The 25,384-nt window shown below is 40.0% G+C and overlaps 1 protein-coding gene across 3 annotated transcripts in view; it reads right to left on the bottom strand.

The window, feature by feature from the left end:
* Positions 1–1,332: 1,332 nt before the first annotated feature.
* KCNQ5 (potassium channel, voltage gated KQT-like subfamily Q, member 5) overlaps positions 1,333–25,384 on the bottom strand; it is a 565,034-nt gene continuing 540,982 nt past the window's right edge. For 2 of the 3 annotated variants that reach the window (XM_011987106.1, XM_011987104.1), the window contains 3 exons: positions 7,964–8,095; positions 5,979–6,105; positions 2,441–3,956 (listed from right to left, as the gene is read on the bottom strand). In XM_011987106.1, the coding sequence (XP_011842496.1) occupies positions 2,994–3,956; positions 5,979–6,105; positions 7,964–8,095 (1,222 nt within the window). In that variant the 3' untranslated portion in view covers positions 2,441–2,993. Of the gene's footprint in view, positions 3,957–5,978; positions 6,106–7,963; positions 8,096–25,384 lie in introns of all 3 variants that reach the window. The other variant, XM_011987105.1, reaches the window with a different exon arrangement.

Below are 25,384 nucleotides of genomic sequence, written 5' to 3'. Positions count from 1 at the left end.
TGCAAATTAAGAACTTCAGAATCACTGAATCAATGGGAGGTGAGAAAGGCACCTTAGAACAGATCAGGACTTAAAAACTCAATAAAGTTATTTTAAACAAAACTTGCAATCTACAAATATTAATTTAGTTGGACAAAATGCAAACATTTAGATCAGACATAGCAAAATTTTTTTAGTTAATCTCATACAAGGGATATTTGCAATTAAGTAATAGCTTGATCAACCCTACATGTTGAAGGCAGACACACTTGTACTGAGAAAGCATATGGCTACTCAGTGCTCAGCTAAATTGTGCTTCAAGACATCATTAAAACTGACCAATGGAACTTTGCTTAGTGTAAATGGGAGACCCCTCTCATTTCCACAGAGAGTAACGCGACAGACAGAACCTTACAGTTTCCACACAACTATCTTTTAACATCCCCCAATTTTTGTGCTAGAGTAAGATAGACACAAAATGGTCATGGCTTCAATGTATAAAAGTTTTTCACAACATGGTTTATCACATTTTGCTATGATTAAGACCTCAGTGTTGTGTGTAGGTTTTCTTTCTGAATCTTCGGTCTTCAGCAATGCTGGGTGAGCTGTACTGTGTTTGACGCAACGAAGCCTAAGGAGGGGTCCCCAATACATTCAGAATTCCTGCTGCCAGTGGGGTTCGACCCAGGACAGAGTATGTCCAAGAATCAGTGCTACCTGAAAGTTGCTGCCTCCCTCCTCTTCCTCTGTTAATACTGGGAGACAGCCTGCCCAGTCATGGCAGGTGTGTGGCTTTAGGTCAGTGGAGGGGTGTGTGTGTGTATGTGTGTGTATGCAATGTTCTTGGGAAGGGGGAATCTTGGGAGGGGGAATCATCACTTCAGGTTGAATGAAGATGAAAAATTGATTTTCATAATTTACTAACATTCTGTATTTTGAAAATGAAAACAATTGCTTAAAAGGATTGACACAGTCTTAACTGAAGTGTAAAATTTAGCCTTTATCTTCTATGTGTTTCCAGCAGCCAAAAAGATTCTAAATGATTCCAACTGTCTCAGAATCCAAGTGGGATGAGAAGAGGAAGCTTAAAAAATTTCCATGTTTATCAAAAGGGACAAGGTTCTAAAAGGTTGAGAAGCACATTTTAGGTAAAGCGGAGAGCTGGTTGACTTGGGGATGGAGGCTGGTTAAGGCCTGGTGAAGTTCAGAAGCAACATTCTGGCAGAGAATGAATAAGGAGTTAATGAAGAAAAGCAGGGGAGAGTCAATGATGGAGAAAACCTGTTGGGGAGGGCTGGGGAGGACTGGGGAGGATTGGTGGAGTTCAGGGCCTCCTTCTTCCTTTGAACATCCACTTGATAACCCTGATCATCTGCTTGGCTGCTGGAGAAGTACTTCTGGGGGCAGCATTAATGTCTGCCAAGGAAACAACTTCCTTTCTTGAATCCTCCTGTGGCTAGGGTTTAATTGAATTGATGCTATCTCTTATGTTCTTTTCTTTTGAATGTCATTATGTTGGCTGAAGTTCTGACGACCTAAGATAGCTAGACGGGTTTCTAACAAGCAGTCAGCATTGCTTGCTTTCTGATAAATACATTTGTCGTTTTGTTTCCCTTGGTCTTTTTGCTGCTGTGATATATTTAAGTTCTGATGTGCAGACCCTGCCAGTACTATCTAGCTTCTAATTGTAAATGTTTATATCAGGAAATTGAACCAGTAATTTCAGATTTGGGACAATATTCTTGGGAAGAATAGAAAATTTTCACTACAGTATAAAAAGTAAAGGAAGTTTCGTCTTAGACTTTCATATGCAAAATGTACACATAATAGCAAAAGACATTCAGGGCATATTAAAAAATAAATACCTTGCAAAAATTCTCTGCTTATATATAAGAATAAGGGAAGATTAGGTAGTTGAATTCCCTAGCAATACTCATTTTCTAAAAAGTCTAGTTCTTCTATTTTGGTTTGTTTCTCTCCCTCTCATGCCCTTTGAGGGGGAAGTCATTTTCTTTTACTTTGCCAACTTCCTGGTGGTGTTTCTGGATTCTTTTCAAGCCTTTCCTATCTCAGTCCCACTCAAATGTCCTGTCCCCCAGGGTCCTACCTGTATGTCAGCAAAATGAGAATAGCTTCTCACACTTGCCCTTTACATGGGCAGTACTGGCAAGCCTGGGGTTGGCGCCACTGCAGAGAAACCAGTCCAATCACAATGGCTGTTCTACTGACCAGTATTTCATATGCTTGTGTAGAAGTTGACCACTTATAAAGTTGATTCTGCCATCAGGGAATACGTTTTCATAAAGTCAAATATGTCAGATAGTCTATTTGCCCCACTGGCCCTGAATTTCATTATTTGCACATTTTCTAATTGAAGAACATTCTTGTCATAAAGAACAACATGAAAATGATGTGCAAAATTGCTTGCCACAGCGCTAAATCACCAAAAGCACAAAATTGACATTCAAATTACATTAATAATAAAATGACTGAATAGGAACGGGTTGGCAAATATATCTTGAATAAGCAGCCATTTCTATTGTTCCCCAATTCTGCTTTAGTTGATACCTTATTAGCAGCTGTTGATAGCTATTGTGTTTAAATATACATTATGGCCTAATCTTGAAAATGTAGTTTGTATTTAGTCACAAAGCAGAAATGCCTGAAATTTGAAGGTGTTTACTCCCATAATTTCAAAATACAGTGTCAAATCTTCTAAATGACCTAAACTTGACATATTCATACACCCTATAGCATTAGCTGTGTTTGGTTTCTCAGGCTTTTTAACTCAAGGTACATTACTAAATGAGTGGGTTAATGTTGATGCACCTTGGAATTTTAGCCATCCCTAAACATGCATTTTCATGCAATTAAAAGATAACGGGCTTATAAACTGCCTTTCATGTTCTTCCTGATTCTTGCAATTTCAACTTTTTAGAAGGGCTTTCGAAATAGTTCATGCAATGATATGTATGGCTAAAGGAACTGCTATGCCTGGAAAGAAAATGAAGAACTTATTTCAGTTTGACATGAGGCAAGCTGAGGGCATCTGTACTTTCTCCTGCCTTACAAATGCTCTGAGATGATCGTGACCTTCCAGTCCTTAGAGAGTCTGATGCGAAGGCAGCTTCCCTGGCAGGCTGCGGTGCGGCATCAAAAGTGTCTGTCTCTGTCTCTTCAGGACCCACCTCTTCATCAGTTATAAACAATTTGGATTCCCTCCATTTGGGGTAAAAATCTTGGCTGCCTCTGGAGCCACTTGACTCACTCCCTGAAAGTTGTATATTCAGTTCCTCGGTCGACCTGATCAGGTTTTGCACAGACAAAGATTTGCCCAAGTCCTTTGGCACCATGGGACAGACAGACAACAGAGTTTCTCCTCCCATGTCAAAGCTTTTCCTCATAGAACGGTCCTTGGCGAGATTTGCCTGTGCAACCTGAACATTTTCCTTGGAGGCAACAAGGCAGGTGGTGACGTCAGAAATGCTTTCCTGTAAGCCTGCAGGGTTTGGGTGCAGAGTTTCTGGCCTGGGCAGATGCTTGATGGCTGGGAGAGGAGGTGGGATCTGTAAAGTTGTTGGGGCTGCTGGCTTGGGTGCCGTGTTTATTTGGTTTGCAACGGTATTGGTGGCTGCCACTGCTGAGCCATCGCTTTGACTCATTGGCACCTGTGTTGCTTGACTGTGCATAGTAGGGCTAAGCGCGTAGAAAGTCTGGGCACTGAACTCATTTGGCGTCAGAATGAACTGCAGGCCTCTTGAGATGTTGGCACTAGTTGATCTGGATAAGCAGCCACTATTTTGTGTAGAACCCGAAAGATCTTTGCTATCCACGGGGCTTTGATAGTCAGATGTCTGTTCACATTCAAAAGGTGGGATCTGGAATGAAGCCAAAGCGAGGGCTGAGGCAGAGCCTTTCCGAAGGACCTGTTGATAGATGTCTAGTAGGCAGTCCAGCTTGGACTCTATGGACTGTACCTAGAAGTGAGGAAAATGGTTACACATGAGTATAATCTGTTATTAGGAATGGACTTCATTTTTTAGTTCTAAATGTGCCAACACATTTAAAGAAATATTGAACATAAAGTACGATGCAGTCTTGACCTTTAGTGAATGTAGCATTTAGCAATGATGGGGTCAGAGGAGGACTTAGGAAGATAGGGACACTTTGGCTTCTATATAGTCTTTATTAGCATCTCTCCCGCCGCCACTTCTTTAAATAGTGCCTCTCAAAAGTCATATAAGCACTATAGAAATACAACTTTAAGACTTTCCATTCCAGGCTGGGTGCAGTGGCTCACGCCTGTAATGCCAGCACTTTGGGAGACTGAGGCAGGAGAATCACTTGAGCCCAGGAGTTTGAGACCAGCCTGGGCAACATGGTGAGACCTTGTCTCTACCAAAAATAATACAAAAATCAGCCAGGTGTGGTGGTGCTTGCCCGTAGTCCCAGCTACTAGGAAGACTGAATTGGGAGGATTGACTGAGCCCAGGAGGTAGAGGCTGCAGTAAGCCATGATTGTGCCACTGCACTCCAGCCTGGGTGACAGAGAAGTCCCTGTCTGGAAAAAGAAAAAAAAAGACTTCCCATTCACGCCAGATTGTCTTTCCTAAGTCTCCTCTATGAAGACATTCTGAAACTACAGAAGTCTAGTAAGGAACTTATTCTATAATGAAATCAAGACGTTAAGTATCACTCTAGTTGATTCTGAATTTAAAGGTATATTAAAAAAAAGGTACAAAATGCTCCAGAATTAATACATGAAGTATTTTCGATTAAATTGGGGGAGCCATTTGATTTCTGGAAAATTGTCTTTTTATATGAAGATACAACAGACTCGAGGTTAACAAACATTCAATGTGTCATCAGAATTATAATAAGGTTTTATTTATTTTATTTTATTTTTAGTAGAGACGGGGTTTCACCATGTTGGTCAGGTTGGTCTTGAACTCCTGACCTTGTGATCTGCCCGCCTCGGCCTCCAAAAGTGCTGGGATTACAGGCATGAGCCACCACACCCGGCCTTGTTTTATTTTTAGAAGGAGTGACCTGATGAGTGCTGTGGCCCTTGCCTGTAATCCCAGCACTTTGGGAGGCCGAGGCAAGTGGATCACCTGAGGTCAGGAGTTTGAGACAAGCCTGGCCAACATGGTGAAATCTGTCTCTACTAAAAATACAAAAATTAGCCGGGTGTGGTGGCACATGCCTGTAATCCCATCTACTTGGGAGGCTGAGGCACAAGAATCACTTGAACCTGGGAGGCGAAGTTTGCAGTGAGCCGAGAACACGCCACTACACTCCAGCCTGGGCAATAGAGTGAGACTCTCTCAAAAAAAAAAAAAAAAAAAAAAAAAAGAGAAAAGTAGTGACCCAAAAAAAGAAACAATAAAAACAACCAAAACACAAATGAAGAATAGATCTTTGTTATTTTTAAACAATTTTCAACTATTGGAAATCTACAGTTGGTTCCAATTAACTATTAATTGATGAGATGAAATTTTCTATTCCTTAAATGGAAATCCAAAGTATTTCAGAGAGCACTATCTACACACAAAGAACATTTAATTTTATTCACTATTTTGTGATTTTATTTATTTTAAAATAATCACTGTAATACATACAATTGCCTATAATAAAATTTATTTATTTTTATTTTTTTTTGAGACGGAGTCTCGCTTTGTCGCCCAGGCTGGAGTGCAGTGGCACCATCTCGGCTCACTGCAAGCTCCGCCTCTCGGGTTCACGCCATTCTCCTGCTTCAGCCTCCCAGTAGCTGGGAATACAGGCATGCACCACCACGCCCGGCTAATTTTTTGTATTTTTAGTAGACATGGGGTTTCACTGTGTTAGCCAGGATGGTCTTGATCTCCTGACCTCGTGATCTGCCCGCCTTGGCCTCCCAAAGTGCTGGGATTACAGGCGTGAGCTACTGCGCCCGGCAATACATTTTGATTTAAAAAATTCTGGCTAAAAAGTTACCCAGCGTAGTTGAGTTGTACCTGTTTTTCAACCTTGACCACCCGACCGAGCATACTGAGATCATCTGTGGTCTCATGTTCTGCTGTTATTTTCTCTCGGCTCTTCTTATCTGATGTGATTTGCCCTTTTCCAAGAATTTGATCAACACTATCAGAGAAAGAGGAGATCTGATTATGAGGGCTGAAGGTGGAGATTGCCCTAGGCCAGAATGAAGAGTTTTGGAAAAAAAAATTAAAAACAGTTATTTTCAATTTATGTAAGATGAAATAAGAAAGAACTTCTTCCAGTTGATATGCTTGTTTTAACATGAGATTACACATGAGATTAATTTTCTCATTATTCTGGTCCAAGATAAAATCACTTACGGGTGATCTTCTGGAGTAAAAGTGTCCTAAACTACAAAGTAATATGTTTCTATCTCTGATCAGGCAGTTCCTGAATTTAACCATTTCAAAATATGACAAAAATCATAACTATAGTTATCTTACATTAATAGAACAGATTAGTCTCTGAGCATTTATTATACTTATGTGAAAGATAAGCAGATAAGAAAGCTATGGTCTTTTTCTTTTGGAATTCAAGTTGGAGAAAATACATGAGCTAGAAACCCAAGATTGGTTCTATAAATTCTGTAGCAGTTCAACTTTATAAAACCTTGGGAGTCATAGACAGTTTTATTAAAGAACTTAGAAGGCCATGGCCATCTAGGCAGAGATTGTAATATGACCACAATCTCTGGTCGTGTTACAGATGTTACAGAATGAACTAAAGCAATTTCCAAGAAAACTTGATCAGCCTAAATGAGAATCACTTTCTTCTTTTTTTGTTTGTGTTTAGAATTGAATTATCAAGAGTATTGACAATTTTCCAGTTTACTTTGTCTGCAGAGAAACATAGGCAGTACTCACTTCCTGCCATGACATCTAATCTACTAAACTGCAAACTACAAAGTCTGGGTCATTATTTTATCAGTCTCTGGACGTCCACAGGTCCTGGCACACACGATGGGCTCAATAATTACCTGCTGAATGAATTAACAAATTGTTATTTCTATAGCAATTGATGAACAGGTATTTTACTAAGGGCCCATTCTATGCCTCACATTGGGCTAAGTGTGCTGTGGGGACATAAAAAAAGTTCAAGACTCAGTCCTTGCATTTTGGGCACTATACAATCACAAATGCTGGTGATTTGTGCTGATAATAAAGCAAGGCTCTTCAAAAACTGAACTTACTAAATATTTTGGCTATGAGATAATCACAATCAACTATATGTGGTTGGAATTAATATATGGAATTCATTTCTTTTAATCACTCAATAAGATGCTACTAGAAGGATACTATATATCTAGAGCCATACAGGACATGAATGAAGGAAAGAGCTCAATCTTAGCCCACAGCAAGGTGAACACACTTGTGACCGGGAAACAACACAAGGGCCAAGTCTCAACTTTGGCCCAGCACACCAAGATTCTGAGTGCTCTTGTGCTCTGCAGTAGACTCTACTACTGTATAAAGGTCAGAGAAAGGCCTGTCTTCACAGGTTGGATGGTTGGATGAAACTTAATGAAGGACACATACTACGTTATTCCCAAAGGACGATTAGAATTTAGATAATAAATGGAATTTAGATAATTTAGGAGCAGCAGTAATAATTCAAACATCAGTAACAACCATTGATGTTTATTAGGCACAGTGCCAGGTCTGTTACATGTTATGAATTACATGCATTAACTCATTCAATCCTCATGACAACCCTATGAGGCAAGAACTAACTTTCTTTCCATTTTTACAGATGAGGAAAATGAGACAGTTGGATGCTTTGAATGCCTGAGTTATATCTATGTTAAAAGCAAAATAAAATCAATGTTAAAAGCAAATTCCATTTGCCCACTAAAAATGAACTAAAAATATGGAGTTCAGAGGTTTACTCTACTAAAGAGAAGTTCTTCCTAGAGAGTTTCTATGCCCATTCCTTTACAAGGAATGACATTTTCTTTGCTTACCGTGTTTGAAGGCTTTTGATTCTACACAACATGTCCAGATGACCAGCAGAATATTGTTCAATGACATCTTTTACATCATATGGACGTAATGTTTCCTTAAACTTCCGTTTTGCAACATGAAATTTCATAATTCTGTATGAGAACATATTACATATTAATCTTTATAATTGTTAATATAAGTTACCAAAATAGTTTACCAGTAAATATAGTAAGAAACTCTGGGGGGAAAAGTCATGCGTCAAATTATTTTTGGCTTCTGCAGATGTGTAATATAAAAGGCTGAGATTCCAGTGGACAATTTAAGAACATCTCATGTGAGACACACCTTAAGAATAGAAAAACGCACTAAAAAAGAGGCTGAACAGTAAGTGTTTTGCCTTTTTAATGTCCATTGAAACCCTGAATGAAAGTTAAAGTCACAATGCAATTCTAACTTTTCCATGTGATCTCCAGAAGTCCAAGATATAACACCTAGTAATAACATCCCTTACAAAATATAAAGGCTGTTAAAATGGTCTTTTATGGAACTACATGCATTTTTGAGATACAAATGTGTTTGCAAAACACTCTATTCTCTCTAGGGAAATGTACATTAATATGGAAATTTGCGTTTTTTTCCCTCATAAATTATTCCTGCAGAATACTGCTGGATTAACTAGCCAAGTTCTTTTTGTTTTCAACATAATACACTTTGTTTTTGTTTTTGTTTTCGTTTTGAGATGAGGTCTCACTATGCTGCCCAGGCTCTAACTCTTGGGCTCAAGCAGTCCTCCTGCGTCAGCCTTCCCAAGTACTGGGGCTACAGGCATGAGCCACCAGTCCCCGCCATAACATATTTCTTAACTAAACTAGGGAGCCTAAGCTTTTCAGAACCAGAGACCTCTTATTACAATACCTCCCGCAACATGGGCCCCATCTTTTAAAACGATATTTCATCAACAAATTCCATGATGCCATCAATAGCTAATCTGCCTAAGATAACTAGTTCCTGCAATAACTTGATGCAATTTCTCATGAAAGCAGAGAAACATAGCATTTGAATTAGTTTGTGTAGCCTTATTGCAGGTAAATTTAAACCTGTTGGTGTTTTTCAACTATTAAATGGCCTACAGACTTCCATTACCACACTTGTAGATCCCAGGCTGGGAATCAGTCACTGAGACAAAATTTGTTGTCACTTGGTGGAAAGTGGGAAGATTAGGAACAAACGCAAAGTTTAAAAAGAAAACGTCCATTGCCTATCTTAGGTGACAGCTGATTTCAGGAATCCAAATTGTTTTATAGGTTAAAAAGCCCAAACCCTACCTTGCAATTGTATTATTAACTTTCAATTAATTATATCCTAATTATTCCTGAATCACTTATCTGTAATATTCTTACTCCCTTTCTCTAACCACATATTTTTCACCAATCTCTTCTTTATTCAGTATAGGTTTTGTATTTTGCCCCCAAAAACACTTAAGCAAAATTATTCAGCAGAAAGTAAAGAATAATTTTAATTTAACTTCTTAGTATTGAGCTTTGGTTCCAAATTGGTTTACCAGCATTTAGGTTTCATACAGCCTTAGTGTCCTGTATCAAAAAAACTGAGAAAAATATGTCACATGCGAAATTTCTGGTCTTGAGCGATTATGTAAATATGTTTCCCTATACCAGACTGTCAATTAGGTAAAGGCAGACATGGATGTCTTTTTTTTTTTTTTTTTTGAGTTGGAGTCTCACCCTGTCATCCAGGCGGGAGTGCATGGCTCACTGCAATTCCACCTCCCAGGTTCAAGCAATTCTCCTGCCTCAGCCTCCTGAGTAGCTGGGATTACAGGTACATGCCACCACACCTGGCTAATTTTTTGTATCTTTAGTGGAGACAGGGTTTCACCACATTGGCCTGGCTGGTCTCGAACTTATGACCTCATGATCTGCCCGCCTTGGCCTCCCAAAATGCTGGGATTACAGGCGTGAACCACTGCTCCTGGCCTAGATGTCTTTTATTCAACAGTCAGTGCTTAATAAAAGTTAGCTATTGTTGTTACCACTTCTACTATGCCTGTTACTATTCTTCCTGAACATTGTGTGCTTAGAGCTTAGCACAGTTTCTGACACAGTAAAAAATATTTGTTGAATAAGAGGAGGAAGGAAAGAAAGAGATAAAGAGAAGATTCTCTAACCTGAGTCATATTAAGAATAAAACCAGAAGAGCTAATCTAACAGCCTAGAAACCTTCTTTGCTATCTTCAAAGTAGCTAATGATGCCTGGGTGGGCAGGAAAAAAGGAAAACCATCTTCATACATCCCAAGGTGGTTTTATTGTTGTTGTGTGATTGTGTTTTCATAACATCTGTCTACCACTTGTTATGTGAAGTACTTTGTATGTCTTCAATAGCACTTGATAAGATATTCCCTTCTCCTATTTATATTTTGGGAAACTGAGGTTCAAAGAACTTAAGTGACTTGCCCCCCAAAACAAGCAACTGGTATGAGGCAAAACCAGGATTCCACCCAGCTCTGTCTGGTTCCCACTCCCACATTACCTCCTGGTTTTCCCATGGCATCAATTCTGGAGAATTGAGAAGTCTGAGTGGGATCTTTGGCAGTTCTTTTTTTCCTATGGTGGTAGAAGAGGGACGAGCTACAGCATATGTCAGTGTGTTCTCTCTGGCTGTAGCTCAGACATTTGCGGTTTGGGACGCATCTGCTCAGATGTGAACCCACATACTTCCAACTGCCTTTTTTGCCCTAATGGGGATCTGCCGTTGTTTCTTGGTGGGATGTTATGTGCACTCTTTCAGATAATTCATCAAAAGTTGCTGTTGCTTTTCTGTTTTCCTTTCAGAGATGTTTTAACAGAAAGTACATTTTGAAGGCATTTGATAGATAATGTTGCACTCTAGCACTCACACAGTCATAGTTTATGCAGGTCTTAAATAATTTCATTGTTTACTTACATAATTTACTATTTATGAGCTAGCTAGCTAAAGTTAAAACTAAAATCTACGACTTATAATTTTGATCAATACTAAAAATGAAACTGATTATCTTTTACGTTATTTCAATATACTCACATAATGATAAGTATGCAAAACAGAGTAGATTTTAAAACCCTTAATGGGTTTATCATTTATTTTTATACATCATACCACTCCTCAGGTGGTATTACCTTTTCTCCAGTGCTTTGCCTACAGACTTTTCTACTTTATGTATGAGAATTAAATAGTGAAAATTGGATTAATAAATATCATTTCAATTATTTAGAAAAGAGGAGTATGTGCAGTGATGCCTTGAGCAAGCTTGCATTGACTCCCAAGCACTGACTATTTTTAAGAATTTTGGTGGTTATTAAACACCACATGTTCTCACTCATAGGTGGGAATTGAACAATGAGAACACTTGGACACAGGGCGGGGAACATCGCACCCCGGGGCCTGTGGTAGGGTGGCCGGGAGCGAGAGGGATAACATTAGGAGAAATACCTAATGTAAATGATGAGTTAATGGGTGCAGCAAACCAACATGGCACATGTATACCTATGTAACAAACCTGTATGTTGTGTACATGTACCCTAGAACTAGTATTTAAAAAAAAAAGAATTTTGGTGGTTATTAAATACAGCTATTACTAAAAATTAGATTATATAGACTTACAATCAAGTATATTATATTAAAAACAAAGGTAATATGTACTCAAACCTCACCATTTCCTAATTATTTTACTGTATATTACTGTCTATGCTCTTGAGTTGTTCACCTCTATTGTGTCTGTAACATGGGAATTCTATCTAATAATGTAATATTGCTCGTCTTCTCAACTCCTGCTCAGTGATGTCACATTAGTAGCTTGAAAACAGTTACGACAGGAGTATTTACACTACAGAAACTGGAAAACAATACCAATCAGGGTTTCCTCCTCCAGAAGAGCTGGTTGTTCAGCATTTGCCAGTGTATTACTGAGGCTAAAAAAATCTTACTTATTAGAATTAAGTTTTTGAAGATGGAGATCAAATAGATCTTCTCAACTGGCTGTGTTGTGGGTTGAAAACAAAAACATTAAAGAGATTTGAAGTGAGATATGAAAGTTCTAAATCAGGTTCTATGGTTTATAAGTGTGGAGGGAATGTTTAAAAGCATAGACTTTCTTTTTTTCTTTTTCTATTTTTTTGAGACAAGGTCTTATTCTGTCATGCCGGGTGGAGTGCAGTGGCACAATCATGGCTCACTTCAGCCTTGACCTTCCAGATCTGCCAATCCTCCCATCTCAGCCTCCTGAGTAGCTGGGCCTACAAGGATATACCCCTACACCGGTTAATTTTTATATTTTTTGTAGAATTGGGGGTCTCCCTATGTTGCCCAAGCTGGTCTCAAACTCCTAAGCTCAAGTGATCCGTCTGCCTTGGCCTCCCAAAGTGCTGGGATTACAAGCATGAGCCACTGCACCTGGCCTGTAGAAATTTTTGAAATCAATGATTTATATAAAGAATGATGACCCTGTCATTTTACTTTTGTTAAAAGAAGACCAGGCATGTCCTGATAGCTCTCAAAGCTGTCCCCTCATTTGTATCTCCGCTGCTATAGCCTTAGAAAGAACAAACCTTTCAAAATGCAAGTAAGGGCATATTACCTCCCTTCTAAAGTCCTTCATTAGTTTTTCATGGCCTGTAGGATAAACATCAAACTCCCTAGAAGCACATCCTATATGGCTGTTTATAAACTGGCCTCTGTCTATCTCTCTTGCCTTATCACCTTCCACTTCCTCCTTGGAACTTTAGGTTCCAGCAACAATAAAGTATGTATAGGTCCACAAAAACACTAGCCAATCAATTATAAACTTCAATTACTTCCATTTGCTATTTATTTTTCCTGAAATCCTGCTGTGTTTTCAAGACTCTGCTTTAAAGTCACTTCTTTTGGCCAGGTGCAGTGGCTAACACGTGTAATCACAGCACTTTGGGAGGCTGAGGAGGGAGGATTGCTTGAGCCTAGGAGTTTGAGACCAGCCTGGGCAACATAGTGAGACCCCTGTCTCTACAAAAAATAAAAAATTAACCATGCATGATGGCACATGCCTATGCTCCCAGCTACTTGGGAGGCTGAGGTGGGAGGATCACTTGAGTCCAGGAGGTCGAGGCTGCAGTGAGCCTCCACAGTCTTGCCACTGCACTCCAGCCTGGGTAACAGAGTGAGACCTTGTCTCAAAAAAAGCTCACTTCTTTCATGGAAATTTTTATGATTCCAACAAAACAGTTGATCTCTTCTCTATTAACCTCTAGCTTAGTATCTAACACACCACACTATAATTATTTGCTCATATACTAGCTTCCTCTACCAGACTGTGTAAGACCCTTGAATGCAGGGATTATGTCTTCTACTCTTGATATTCCAACACTTGGCCCCGAGTTTAATGAACGTGGGAGGCTTATTTGTTTAGAAGCCCTACTGGAGACTTCGGGCAGCTCTAGAGGGAAAAGAGTAGTGAATGGTGAGAGCTCCCTGCTTCTCTCTCCAAATGCTCATCTCTAGTTATCCTCTGCATGCTGCCCGCTCTCCAGCCCATCTGGATTTTTCTGTCACCAATGTGCCCATTCATCAGGATTCTATCTCTCTGCACTCTACCTAAAATGCTAATTGTTCCAGATTCAGCTCAAGCACCAAGTGCTCTAGGAAATCTTTTCTAACCACCCCCCACTGGGGTAGATGGTCCTTCTCTGTGCTTTCAAATGCACTGTGATGTAGCTAAATCTGTGGCAGTGTGTCTCACCCACTGGAATTTATTCATGCCAGGAACTGTGCTTTTTACTTTAGCATCTGCATAATCCCTGGCAAGTATTAGGGGGTTTATTAAATGCTAGTTGAAGAAATAAATGATGATTTGCTATTCCATAGTTCAAAGATGTTTGTGTTTCTGTTACAAGGCGGACTCTTGTATGGATCTTCTTAAAAAAAAAAAGCCTTAGAATAGATTTAAGTTCTTCAGTACATTTCAGAAAGAGCATAAGCCTCTGAGTTTCCTCCATGAATAAAAAAACTTTCTAAAGTAAAAGAAATGTTCATTCATTCAATAGTTAGGACAATGTGTGGTTCAGAAAAGTCATTTAAATAGAACTGCTACTGAAAATCATGAAAACATAATATTCTTTTCCCTTAGATTGCTAATGTAATTAGGATCACACAAAGAAACTGCATTGCAAGCAACAAGATATCATTATGAGGAAATAAGAAGAAAGGCGAGAACAGTGGAAGTCAAGGAATACATAATACTGCAACGTGATAAGCAGCAAATGTAAAGAAAGACCTAATAGCAAAACAAAACTGTCCAGGGAAAAGAGAGGGAAGAGCTTGTTGGGATGGAATCATATTGGTTGAATGAAATTTATAGTATTAAAAGACCATCAAGAAAACAATAGAAAACATGTGGCTGGAGTCTAAAAAGAATACAATCTCAGTTTTTCATTCCTAGGAGATTGCTATCAGTGCTTCCAAAAATCATGTGTGCCCGGCTTGCTCTAAGCAGGACCAGGTGTGAGGGATGCTCTCTGGGGCTCCTAACTGTTTTAGCCATCATACTGTGTGAATGAAGATGCCTGATCAGCGGGGTCACGTAACTTGACATGTTTACATTATTCAATTATCTCAGCCTCCCTCTTTCTACCCAATCCCCTCTCACTTCTTCCAGGACAGTACATGATTTTCATGATCAAAATAGAAGGTAGAGAGGGGAAAATTTGTGTCTAAGCTAAGTTTGAGAAAGCATCTCTGAGTATTTAGTATTGTCCTCCTTGACCCCTGCAGCATTTTCTTATTTCTCTGGTCATCATTGGAATGCCTGGAACTGCCTCTGTCTTTATGATGCAATGAACGTAACCTGGGCACCCACTATCCATCTGCTGGACACAGAACTGGATGGCGGGGACACAAAGTTGAGCAAGACGTAGATCTTGCTCTCTTCAACTTAATGTTGAGTGGGTCTTCAGGAGTTGTGCCTGGCTGGATGGCTGGTGCTGCGCTAAGCACTTTACCTGCATTCTGTCAACTTAAAACTCTAAGAATTTTCCACTTTTGACATCTGGGTCAAGTAAAGGTCAGGAGGTTGAGTTACCTGTTCAAGGTCACAGAACTAGTAAGAACAAGGTTACTGCAGATGCCGAGGTCCACATTTTTACCGTTCCACTCATGGTGCTGCATCACAGAGTGAATCCCAGGCAGGCAATCTCGTAAACATTAAGGAGAATGTTTAGGCTGTCTATGGGTCTGACCTCCTACTGTGCCTTGTATGCTCTGACAGTCTCACGCAAATGAATCCAAAGCCACGTTAGTCATTTATTCATCTCTGTCCTTGTCTTTCCCGAGGGAATCCCATGCTTGGAATACATCTGCCTTTCAACCCAGCCATCTGCATTCTCTCATAGGGTCCCTTCTGGGAATCAGTCCATGGCTAAAATGGGTTACCCACCTCTAATAATTGTAATGTTTTACCTTTTATCACAAATTTTAGGGGCTGTCTGCTTACTTTACCTCATTTTGTAGGATATATACATCAGTCTCATTGGAGTCTGTTAGTTTTGCTTTACAAGGCATATTTTCCAGCAATATATATATATAAAATATATTCCCAAGGTATATCATGAGCAAAAAGCTACCCAATTAGCCTTTGAGAAGAGGAGAGAGTAAGCCATTATCTAGTTATTTACAGGGAGCAAGGAAGCTCAGAGTTCAATAATTCTAGACACCAGGAAAATGTGGGTGCTGAAAACTGAGGAAAATGTCTCAAAGTAGCTATCGAACTATGAATTCCAAAGGTCTTTCAATTCTTCAATTTTTTTCCATAAGACTTGCATTTCATATACTAAGGGCTTCAACTACAGGATGATGGGGTGGTGGGGAGACCAGGGGAGTAGGGGAGTCCTTGTTGGCAGGTAGAATAGTGAAATCTGGTTTCATGCTTAGTTCTCACATAGGCTAGCCCAAATCTTCGGTGTCTTAATCTCTAAACACAGCTGGGAGCAAGTCCAGAGCAACTCAGAGTCTAGACAAGGGCCCGAAAGCTTCTGCTATAAAGGGCCAGGTGTAAATATTTTATGCTTTGTGGGTTGTATGGTCTCCGCTGAAACTACTCAAGTCAGTCACTGTAGCATGCGAGCAGCCATAGGACAATAAATAAATGAATGAGTGTAACTACATTTCAATAAAACTTTATTTATAAAAACAAGCCCCTTGGGTTAGATTTTGATCCCCTGGCTATAGTTTGCTGACCCCTGGTTTAGATAAGAAGAGCCAAGAGAAAATGCCCTGAAGCCAGGAATAAATGAAAGTCCATGAACTGGCCTGGAGAAGAAGCAGAAGACCTTGGTGGCTTCTTACATGCTTACAAGAAAAGTTTGGTATGACTTGTGTATTTCCTACTAGAAAGAATGTTTGGGCAAATCATTCTAGAGTTAAATTAGGAACTTTAAGATATATTTAATGATTAAAATGGTAATCATATTAGACAGCACTTTATAGTATAATTCTATGATAAGGGTACTATTGCCATCTCCATTTTGCAGATAAAGAAACTGAGGCACAGAGGGGTTAAGTAACGTGCCTGATGTTAAACATCCAGTAATTGTGGAATTAGCATGTGAACCAGTTTGGCTCCAGCTTTGAGCTCTTAATCATAAGGTTCCTCTATTATCTTAACATTAAGATCTTAATACTGTAACATGAAATAACAACAATGAAAAGACACTTTGATACCGGATGGTTCTTTTTACTCACATATGCCTGGCACATAGTAAGTGTTCAATAAACTTTTGCTAAGTGAATGTCCTGTTTTTACTATGTCTCTCCTTCCTTGAGAGAGGTCTGAAGTTTCATGCAAGAAGTAGTTAAGAAGTTCCACTAATTTTTCAAAGGATTACCTTAGAAGGGAAAGGGAGTGTTGAAGTGACTGATTCATCCATTCTTTCACTGAATATTCATTAAGCACCTATGACCAGCCTTTTGGAGGACCAGCAAAAGGCTGAGGAATAAGTCACATACTCACCTGCTTCTTTTCTTCATGAGGGTAAACTGCATCACTGGGACCAATACAGCAGCAAAGAGCAAAAGACTCCAAAGGTTTGTCTCCCTTGATGCTGTTGGTTATGAACAGACTAGGAGCCCAATAAACCTATCGCACAAAACTGACATGTCCCAGCAGTACCACTAGAGGGTGTAAAAGATTCATCACAAACCTAAACTCGTACATCCTCTTGAAACTGAACTCTGCTCATACAATTTTCTGAGCATGAAGAAATAACTAAAGCAAAGTGAAACTCTGGGTAGACGACATCTATATATACACACGAACACATGTGCACTTATAAGGAAATGTAGGTGCATTTGTTGTGCTGCCATGAGTTCTAAAATCTTAGAAAAGTCTTATTCCAATCCTCTAAATTTGGGTAAAAATATTGCATATGAATATGCAGCGATAAGAACGATGAGAAAACAGAAGCAGCAGTGACTGCTGCCACCACCAAACAGATGGACGGACCCAGCCAGCAGCCAAACCATGTGCAGGGCGGAGAGGGCTCAGCCAACTGTGAACTGAAGAGGCAGTTTGATTGACTGTCAAGACAGCAGTACTTCCCAAGCTTGGCTGCTCTTTGGAATCACCTAGGGAGCTTTAAAAAATGCTTGGATCCTGCCTCCAGAAATTCTGTCTTAATTGTTTCAGGGCGTGGTCCAAAGATTTTACAAAACTTTTCAGGTAATGCTAATGTGCGGCCAAGGTTGAAAGCCACTGGAGCAGAGACAGGATTGGGGTGGCGGTGGCGTGTGGTGGTGGAGTGTGTTGGGGGTGGAACAATCACTGCTGTCATGCAAAGAAGTGATCATGATTCATGCCGGCTTGCAAAATCTTCTAAGTCGCACATGTCAGACCCATAGGCATGGCGTCAGGGTGCCTTGGTGTCAGATCTCTAATCAGAACCCAAATGCCTCTCCTTCCTTGAGTGAGGTCTGAAGTTTCATGAAAGAAGTAGTTAAGAAGTTCCATTAATTTTTCAAAGGATAACCTTGGAAGGGAAAGGAAGTGCTAAAGTGACTGATTCATTCATTCTTTCAATGAATATTCATTGAGTATCTATGACGTTGTGCTGAGTATTGTGTTAGGCTCCAAACTTTTAACTGCTGGGAGCTGGCAGAGTTAAAGAAGCCTCTTACGTGATGACAATGATCATTTGGTCCCCAGTCTCTTCCTCTTTACAATCATGGTGCAAGACAATGGTTGCTGCAACTGTGAGCTCTGATAGGATTTGAGAGTCTCATTTGTCCAGAGCTTGGAGCTCTCTAGATAAGCTTCATGTGACTGCCTCCCCCAGTGAGGCCTGATGAGTGGGACTCGAGAATTTGTCCATTCATTCATTCATCAAACATATATTGAGTGCCTACTATATGCCAGCTTCTGTGCTAGATGCCAGGGATACAGCGATGAAGAAACAAATCCTATTGCTGGGCCACTTCCAGTCTAGTAAGGCACACAGACAAGTAGGCAGACAGTTAAAATTCACTTTGTGATGTGCAAGGTGCTGGGAAGCCCAGGGTGATATGGGAATGCAGAAGAGGGGTGTTTAACCCAGACTGGTAGAGGTGATCAGAAATGATTTCTGGAGGAGATGACAGTCCTTTACCTACTTCGCACCCTCATCTCTGGGGATATTATTAAGTTTCTGAAGGTTGCTGAATGGCCCCCGTGTGATTGCAGATCTTATGTTTATGGGGTGGATGTGGGTTTCTCTCCTTTAATCCCTCACTTTATAGTGGTTATTTGGGTTAACTTACACTACTGACATGCATTTCACATCCCTCTGTTATGGTTTGAATGTCCCCTCCAAAATTCATGTTGAAATTTTATGCTCAAAGTGGCAGTATTGAGGGGTGGAACTTACAAGAGGTGATTGGATCGTGAGGGCTCTGTCTGTATGAATGAATTATGGATTAATGGATTAATGAGCTATCATGAGAGGGGAACTGGTGGCTTTATAAGAAGTGGAAGAGAGACCTAAGCTAGCACATAGCATGCTCAGTCCCCTTGCTATGTGATGCCCTGTGCTGACTCAGGATGCCACAGAGAGTCCCCACAAACAAGCAGGCCCTCACCAGGTGCACCTCCCGCCTTAAGATCTCCCAACCTCCAAAACTGTAAGAAATAAATTCATTTTCCTTATACTACTCAGTTTCAGATACTGTTATAAACATCAGAAAACAGACTGAAATACTCCCTCTTCCAGTTTGGAAAATTCTATCTTCTGATTTCTGACCCTCCATGAGAAATACAGCATCTATCTGTCTTAAAAGCACGGACCCCAGGGCTCATCCTTCAGGTGACCCAGAGCCTTTTGATCACAGAATTTCCCCTGAGGCAGTCCTCACTTGAAATTGATCATGGAACAAATCCAGCAGACAACTAGCGCTGCAGGGCTTGATAATTTGGGTCACTATTGAAAGCATATGTGTTAGTTATTTAGAATAGTTTTTAATGCTGTTTTCCTATTAATACGTAAACATAATTCAACAATATAGATTTGTATTTGTGTTTGCAGTATTTAAACTCTGACAGTTTCATAACCTGCAAAGCAAGTTATAAAATTATATACCTAAGATTCCTCCACTCTTCTTTCATCTTAGATTGGGTTACTAGACAAGACCAAGGAACCCCAGGAGTCCCTGGATGCACTGATTTGTCTCATTTTCTTGGTTTTAACTCTTAATAGAGAAATGTAAATTAGTTCCACGTGTGTACAGTCTGTCTGATGTTCTCACTGTAGGGGCAAGCAGATATTCCATCTGGCTCACTTAGGACATTCAGACATTCTCTGGCCACACTGTTTCCACCACTGAAAGTAGACTTGTTCTCCTAATGTTTGCCATTATTGTCCTTTATATGCAGGATCTAGTAGGCTCTCCTGCAGAGGGTTTTTTTTTTTTTTTTTTTTTTAAATGTTTGTAGAGATGGGTCTCGCTATGTTTCCCAGGCTGGTTTCAAACTCCTGGGCTCAAGCCATCTTCCCAGCTCAGCCTCCCAAAGTATTGAAATTTTATAGGCCTGAGCCACTGCACCTGACCCCTCCTGCAGATTTTGTTGGATTTTCTTTTAAGAGTGTAAGAGTAGTAAAACCCAAGCAAAAACTTCCAGATCTGAGGAAGTCTTTCCTGCCAGGAATTTGTAAGCATTGATATGGCGACTAAATTTAGGGATTTTGTTTTCTTAGGAGTGTAAAATCTTGCATAAATTTTAAAGTGTGAAATGAATAAGTAAATAAATAAATTGACTATACATGTTGACTACTTTGAAATATTTTTAGCATGGAATAGGAGATTCTATATTTTTAGCAAATAATAGAAAACTCAGTTTAAATTATAGTCAAATAAAAGGTTGAATATCTCACATGCTACAAAGTAAGTGCATCTTCAGTGAAAACACTACTTTAACACAGCCTCAGAGCAAATGTAGCCACAAGTAATTATCTTCAAAACAAAAACAAGCAAAAAGAACATTCCAGGGAGTATATTAGCTGATTTTAAAGATATGTGCTAACTGATCCATAAAATGTTCTTTTAGCAGCATCCTTTACTGTAACATGTCATAGATTGACTGTCAAGAATGTCTTAATAGTGACTTGCAAACAAAGACTCATCACCTCTGCTAAAATAGCAGAGATGCCATCAGCAAAATTAAGAACTGGTGATGATTAAACAGCCTGTAGATTTAACAAAACCCACAATGGCAAACATGTGCCTCTTCTTTACTTACGGAGTATTCTTGCCTGAAATATGAAGTGAGATGTAAGAAGGATTCACAGCTGAGACTGCATTTTAGGGATGGTGAAGATAATGGTCCCATACATGCCTTTCAGAACAGGAAGAACACAGGGGCAAGAAAACTGAAAAACTTTATCACCCAACCCAGGGTAACAGTGAGGCCTGATTTACATACCCACTTCAGGAACTCTGAAATGTCATTAGTGGTTCTTCAGTTCGCTGATCAGATCTGAGCTATTTTAGAAGAGTTGATGAGCCTTTGCTAGTTACAAAGAAATTCTTGACACTTCATCTATGTTCATATTAGAGTGAAAGATTCTGGTAATTTAAGAAAGTGTTCTATTTACCATCTGGCTTCAAACCCTTTTCCTTCTACTGAATTTTTCTCCGAAGTCACGGATGACCTCCTTGTTGTCACTTTCGAAGGACCTTCTCATTTTTTATCTTCTTTGACCTCTTAGCGGCATTTAACAGCGTTAACATCTGCCTCCTGCTTGAAACACTTTCCTCCTCTGGCTCCTCTTCTGTCACACTCTCCTGGTTTTCCATCTGTCTGGCTGCTTTGAATCTGTCTCCTTCAGAGCATTCTTACTTTTGCAGCTCCTGTTTGTGAACCTTAGACTTCTGTGTTGACCATCTTCTCTTTTTACTCCCTGGGGTGAGACTTCTGCAAACCATTTATCTCTGTGCTGACAGCTACGAAATTTGTCCATATTCCAGATTGCTCTCCTGGATGTCAGATCCAGAGATCCACCTACCTGTTGGGCCCTGCTGTGACTGCTTGAACTCAACACTCGCAATAATGCACCATCTCCCCTCAAGCCAGCCTGTCTCACCATCCTTCAGATGTGCCATCCTTGATTCCTCCTGTTCTTTCCCTCCATCCTCTCCAATCAGTAAATATTCAAATCCTGTCTGAAATCCATCCTTCACTCTTCTCCATCGTGACTGCCCAGCTCAGGCCCCAGCAGATCCAGGTATTGTAATAATAGTTCTCTCTTTCCAATACATTCCTTACATTGCAATCAGAGTCATCTTTCCAAGTTTTCAAATGAAACACTGTATTAGTCTGTTCTTGCACTGCTATAAAGAAATACCTGAGACTGAAAAATTTATAAATAAAAGAGGTTTCTTTGGCTCATGGTTCTGCAGGCTCTGCAGGAAGCATGACTGGGGAGGCCTCAGGAAACCTACAACCATGGCGGAAGGCAAAAGGGAAGCAGGCTTCTTATGTGGCCAGAGCAGCAGGAAGAGAGAGAGAAGCGGGAGGGAGGTGCTACCCACTTTTGAACCACCAATCTCATGAAAACTCACTTGCTATTATGAGAAGAGCAAGGGGGAAATCCGCCCCCATGATCCAATCACCTCCCACCAGGCTCCTCCTTCGACACTGGGGATTACAGTTTGACACGAGATTTGGGCAAGGACACAGATCCAAACCATATCATGCACGGATCTGATAAAGTCATTTCTGTACTTAGAATCCTCCACATTCCTGTTCATTCTTAGGGTTCCTCCTCCTCCCTTCAGCCATACTCTCCTCATCCTTGTCCTCTACCTTCAACTGTCACCCATACTTTCTAATGCCACCTTCACTTCTGCTTCTTTGCAATTGCAGTGTTCTCTGCCCATCCTCTATCACCCTCCTTAGTAACCTGGCTAGTTCCTACATATCTACCAGATTTCTTCTTTTCCTTCTTTTAGAGTCTTCCCAAATGCTACCTTCCCCAAAAGTGCCCATATAGGTTGGCCTAAACCGTCCTGGACTTCTGTCATTGTAGTAATATGCTGCTCTGCATTGTAATCGACTCTACTTTTCTGGTAGCTCCTCACAACTCTCAGCAGGGATCCATCTTTCTTGTTAACGTTTATCTCTGTGCCTGGTGCACAGTTGAAACTCAAGAGCTATTTTTCAGATGCATGCACTGAACCCCTGGGAAGAGCTTTAAGAGTCTCTAATCAGGCTTCGACAAGGGTCAGGGAGGGAGAGGGAAGAGCTAACTTCTTCCTTTCATTGTCCTGTTGCTTCTTCAGAGGGTGCCTGGGAAGGCCGCAAGCTCACCTTGAGGAGAAAAGCGGTGAGATTTACTTGAAACATTGACTCATGGTTGCTCTTCATGGGTGAAAAAATTGCTCTTCCAGGCCAGGCACAGTGATTCATGCCTGTAATTCCAACACTTTGGGAAGCCGAAGTGGCGGGTCACCTGAGGTCGAGAGTTCGAGACCAGCCTGACCAACATGGAGAAACCCTGTTTCTACTAAAAATACAAAATTAGCTGGGCGTGGTGGCGCATGTCTGCAATCCCAGGTACTCGAGAGGCTAAGGCAGGAGAATTGCTTGAACCTGGGAGGTGGAGGTTGTGGTGAGCCAAGATCGTGCCATTGCACTCCAGCCTGGGCAACAAGAGCGAAACTCTGTCTCAAAAAAAAAAAAAAAAAATTGCTCTTCCAGCTCTGAGTAATTTCTCAGCCCAGGTGGTGGGAAGGTAACTTCAAAGGGAAAATGGCAAGTGCTTCCAGGTGAAGGAGATGCAAGCAGGTGAGGCTGTATATGTTTTGGAAGATGGGAGTATCCTTCAGAAGAAGCAACAAAGTGCTCCTCTCATGTGACTCATCATGGAAGCGGGTGGAGCTCAGAAAGGAAAAGGCTGACCCAGAGCAGAGGATGGGCAGTGGAGGCAGCATGCTGGAAGGCATAAGGAGTCCAGACAACTCAAGGGTAATAATATTAGCATCTACATAGTGCTGACCGTGTATACTGTTCTAAGTGCTTTGCAAATGTTTATTCATTTATTAATTCCTTACTACAACCCTATGAAGTCAATACCATTACCATCCTCAGTTTGCCAATGAGGAAACAGAAGCTTGAAGAGGGAGTGTGAGTTGCTCAAGGGTGTAGAGAGGCTGTCCTGTTGCTTGGACTACTTCTCCCTAGCAGCTTCAGGGAGGGTGGGAGGAGGGGATAGAATTAGCCAATGGTACCAGTATAAAGTCGGGCTTCAGCTTCAACTAAAGACTTCTTTGAGTTTTCACCCTGGACCTTATTCATGTATTTATTTGATTCTCTAAAAGGCTAGTCTGGCCTGGGAAAGAAAAGGATGCATAAAGTGAAACATAGCAGGCATGACCATTATTGCATGGAGATAGTAAGAGACGGTAAAAGCAAGACACAATCGATAGTTTCTTGGTCATTTCTCTTCAAAATAATGAGTAATCTGCATCAGTGGTTTTGTTGATATTCACAAAAAGAACAGGTTGTACGGTATTTTGATTCAGTTCTTGACAACTGACAGAAAACATGGTTGTATAAAACAAACTGACAGGAAAACAACTGTCACTGAGGTTCTTATTAAGAGTGGCCTTAAAAGTGTGGTCTGAGGACCAGAGCAGCTTCACCAACCATTGGGTACCAATCCGTGAAGAGATTAGTGCTTAGAAACTTTTAATAGCAATTTGACAGGGTAATTTTATATCTGTTGAAATAGTTTTAAAAATTGAAAAAAAAAGAGTAACCTTGATTCTAGATGTAGTAATTCTATGAAAACAATACTGGTAAGAAACAGGTAAGCTTTGCACTGCACTGTTTTAACAAAGCTCTTTCCCCCAAATGGTGAATCCTTTACACAGTACTTATATGTTGCGTTGGTGTGCATATCTGATAAATTACCTGCCAGTTCAGTACATAAATACAATTTCTGTTATATTTCAAAAAGTTATTATTCTGGGGCTCTTCCATAAATATGCAGGTGTATATGACTTTCAAATATTTGTTATTTTAGTATCGTTCATTTTTTTTTTTTTTTTCCTTTAGAGACAGGTTTTTACCGTGTTGCCCAGACTGGTCTTGAATTCCTGAACTAAAGTGATCTGCCCAACTCAGCCTCCCAAACTGCTGGGTTTATAGGTATGAGTCACCATGCCTGGCCTGTTATTTCAAATTTAAAAAGATATATTAATTTTTGTGTAAAATTTTGCCCAAGATTCATATATTTGTATGTAATGACTACAAAGCCAAGTACTAGCATGAAAGGGAACAGTCCGTTACCTTCAGATAGTCCCAGTTAGCCAGATGCTTGACACTGTGAAGGAACATATCTAGGTAATTTATGGGCTATAGTTTTAAGACAGTGATAGAAAAACAGGTGATCTACTATGAAATAGGTATAAGTGAGTGTGTAGAATCCTCTAGATTCTATCCATTTGTTTGTTTACTTTCCTGCTAATTTTATCTTTCCATTTAGGAACTAATTTCTATGAGTGGATAAAAAGAAACTTAACATTGTTTGAACTGAATCACTAAAATATGGGGCTTTTGTTAAAAATAAGTACAATCTTCACTCCTAGAGGTGAGTTTCAAAACACATTTCCAGCAGATTTTTGCATTTCCCTGAAATGATGTTTTGAGAAAAATCTATGATAATTCTGGAAGAAATATACAAAACTAAGTTTTCTTCTGAGTAAAAGACATAGTTTGGAAATAGACTAAGAATAGTCATTCTTTACTATGTACCATAAACAGTGACATTATTTATTTTTAAAAAAGTGTCAGAGTGCATTTGGATACTAGAATTCAGACAAGTTCAAAGAGTGTCCTTAATTGTCTCTAAAAAATGGCAGATGTTTAATAAATATTGATAACTGAAAATAA

Source organism: Mandrillus leucophaeus, unplaced genomic scaffold (assembly GCF_000951045.1).
Source record: "Mandrillus leucophaeus isolate KB7577 unplaced genomic scaffold, Mleu.le_1.0 Scaffold300, whole genome shotgun sequence".
NCBI classification, from domain to species: Eukaryota; Metazoa; Chordata; class Mammalia; order Primates; family Cercopithecidae; genus Mandrillus; species Mandrillus leucophaeus.
Note: the sequence above shows the minus strand (reverse complement) of the source record. Positions and strands in the feature narration are given on the sequence as shown.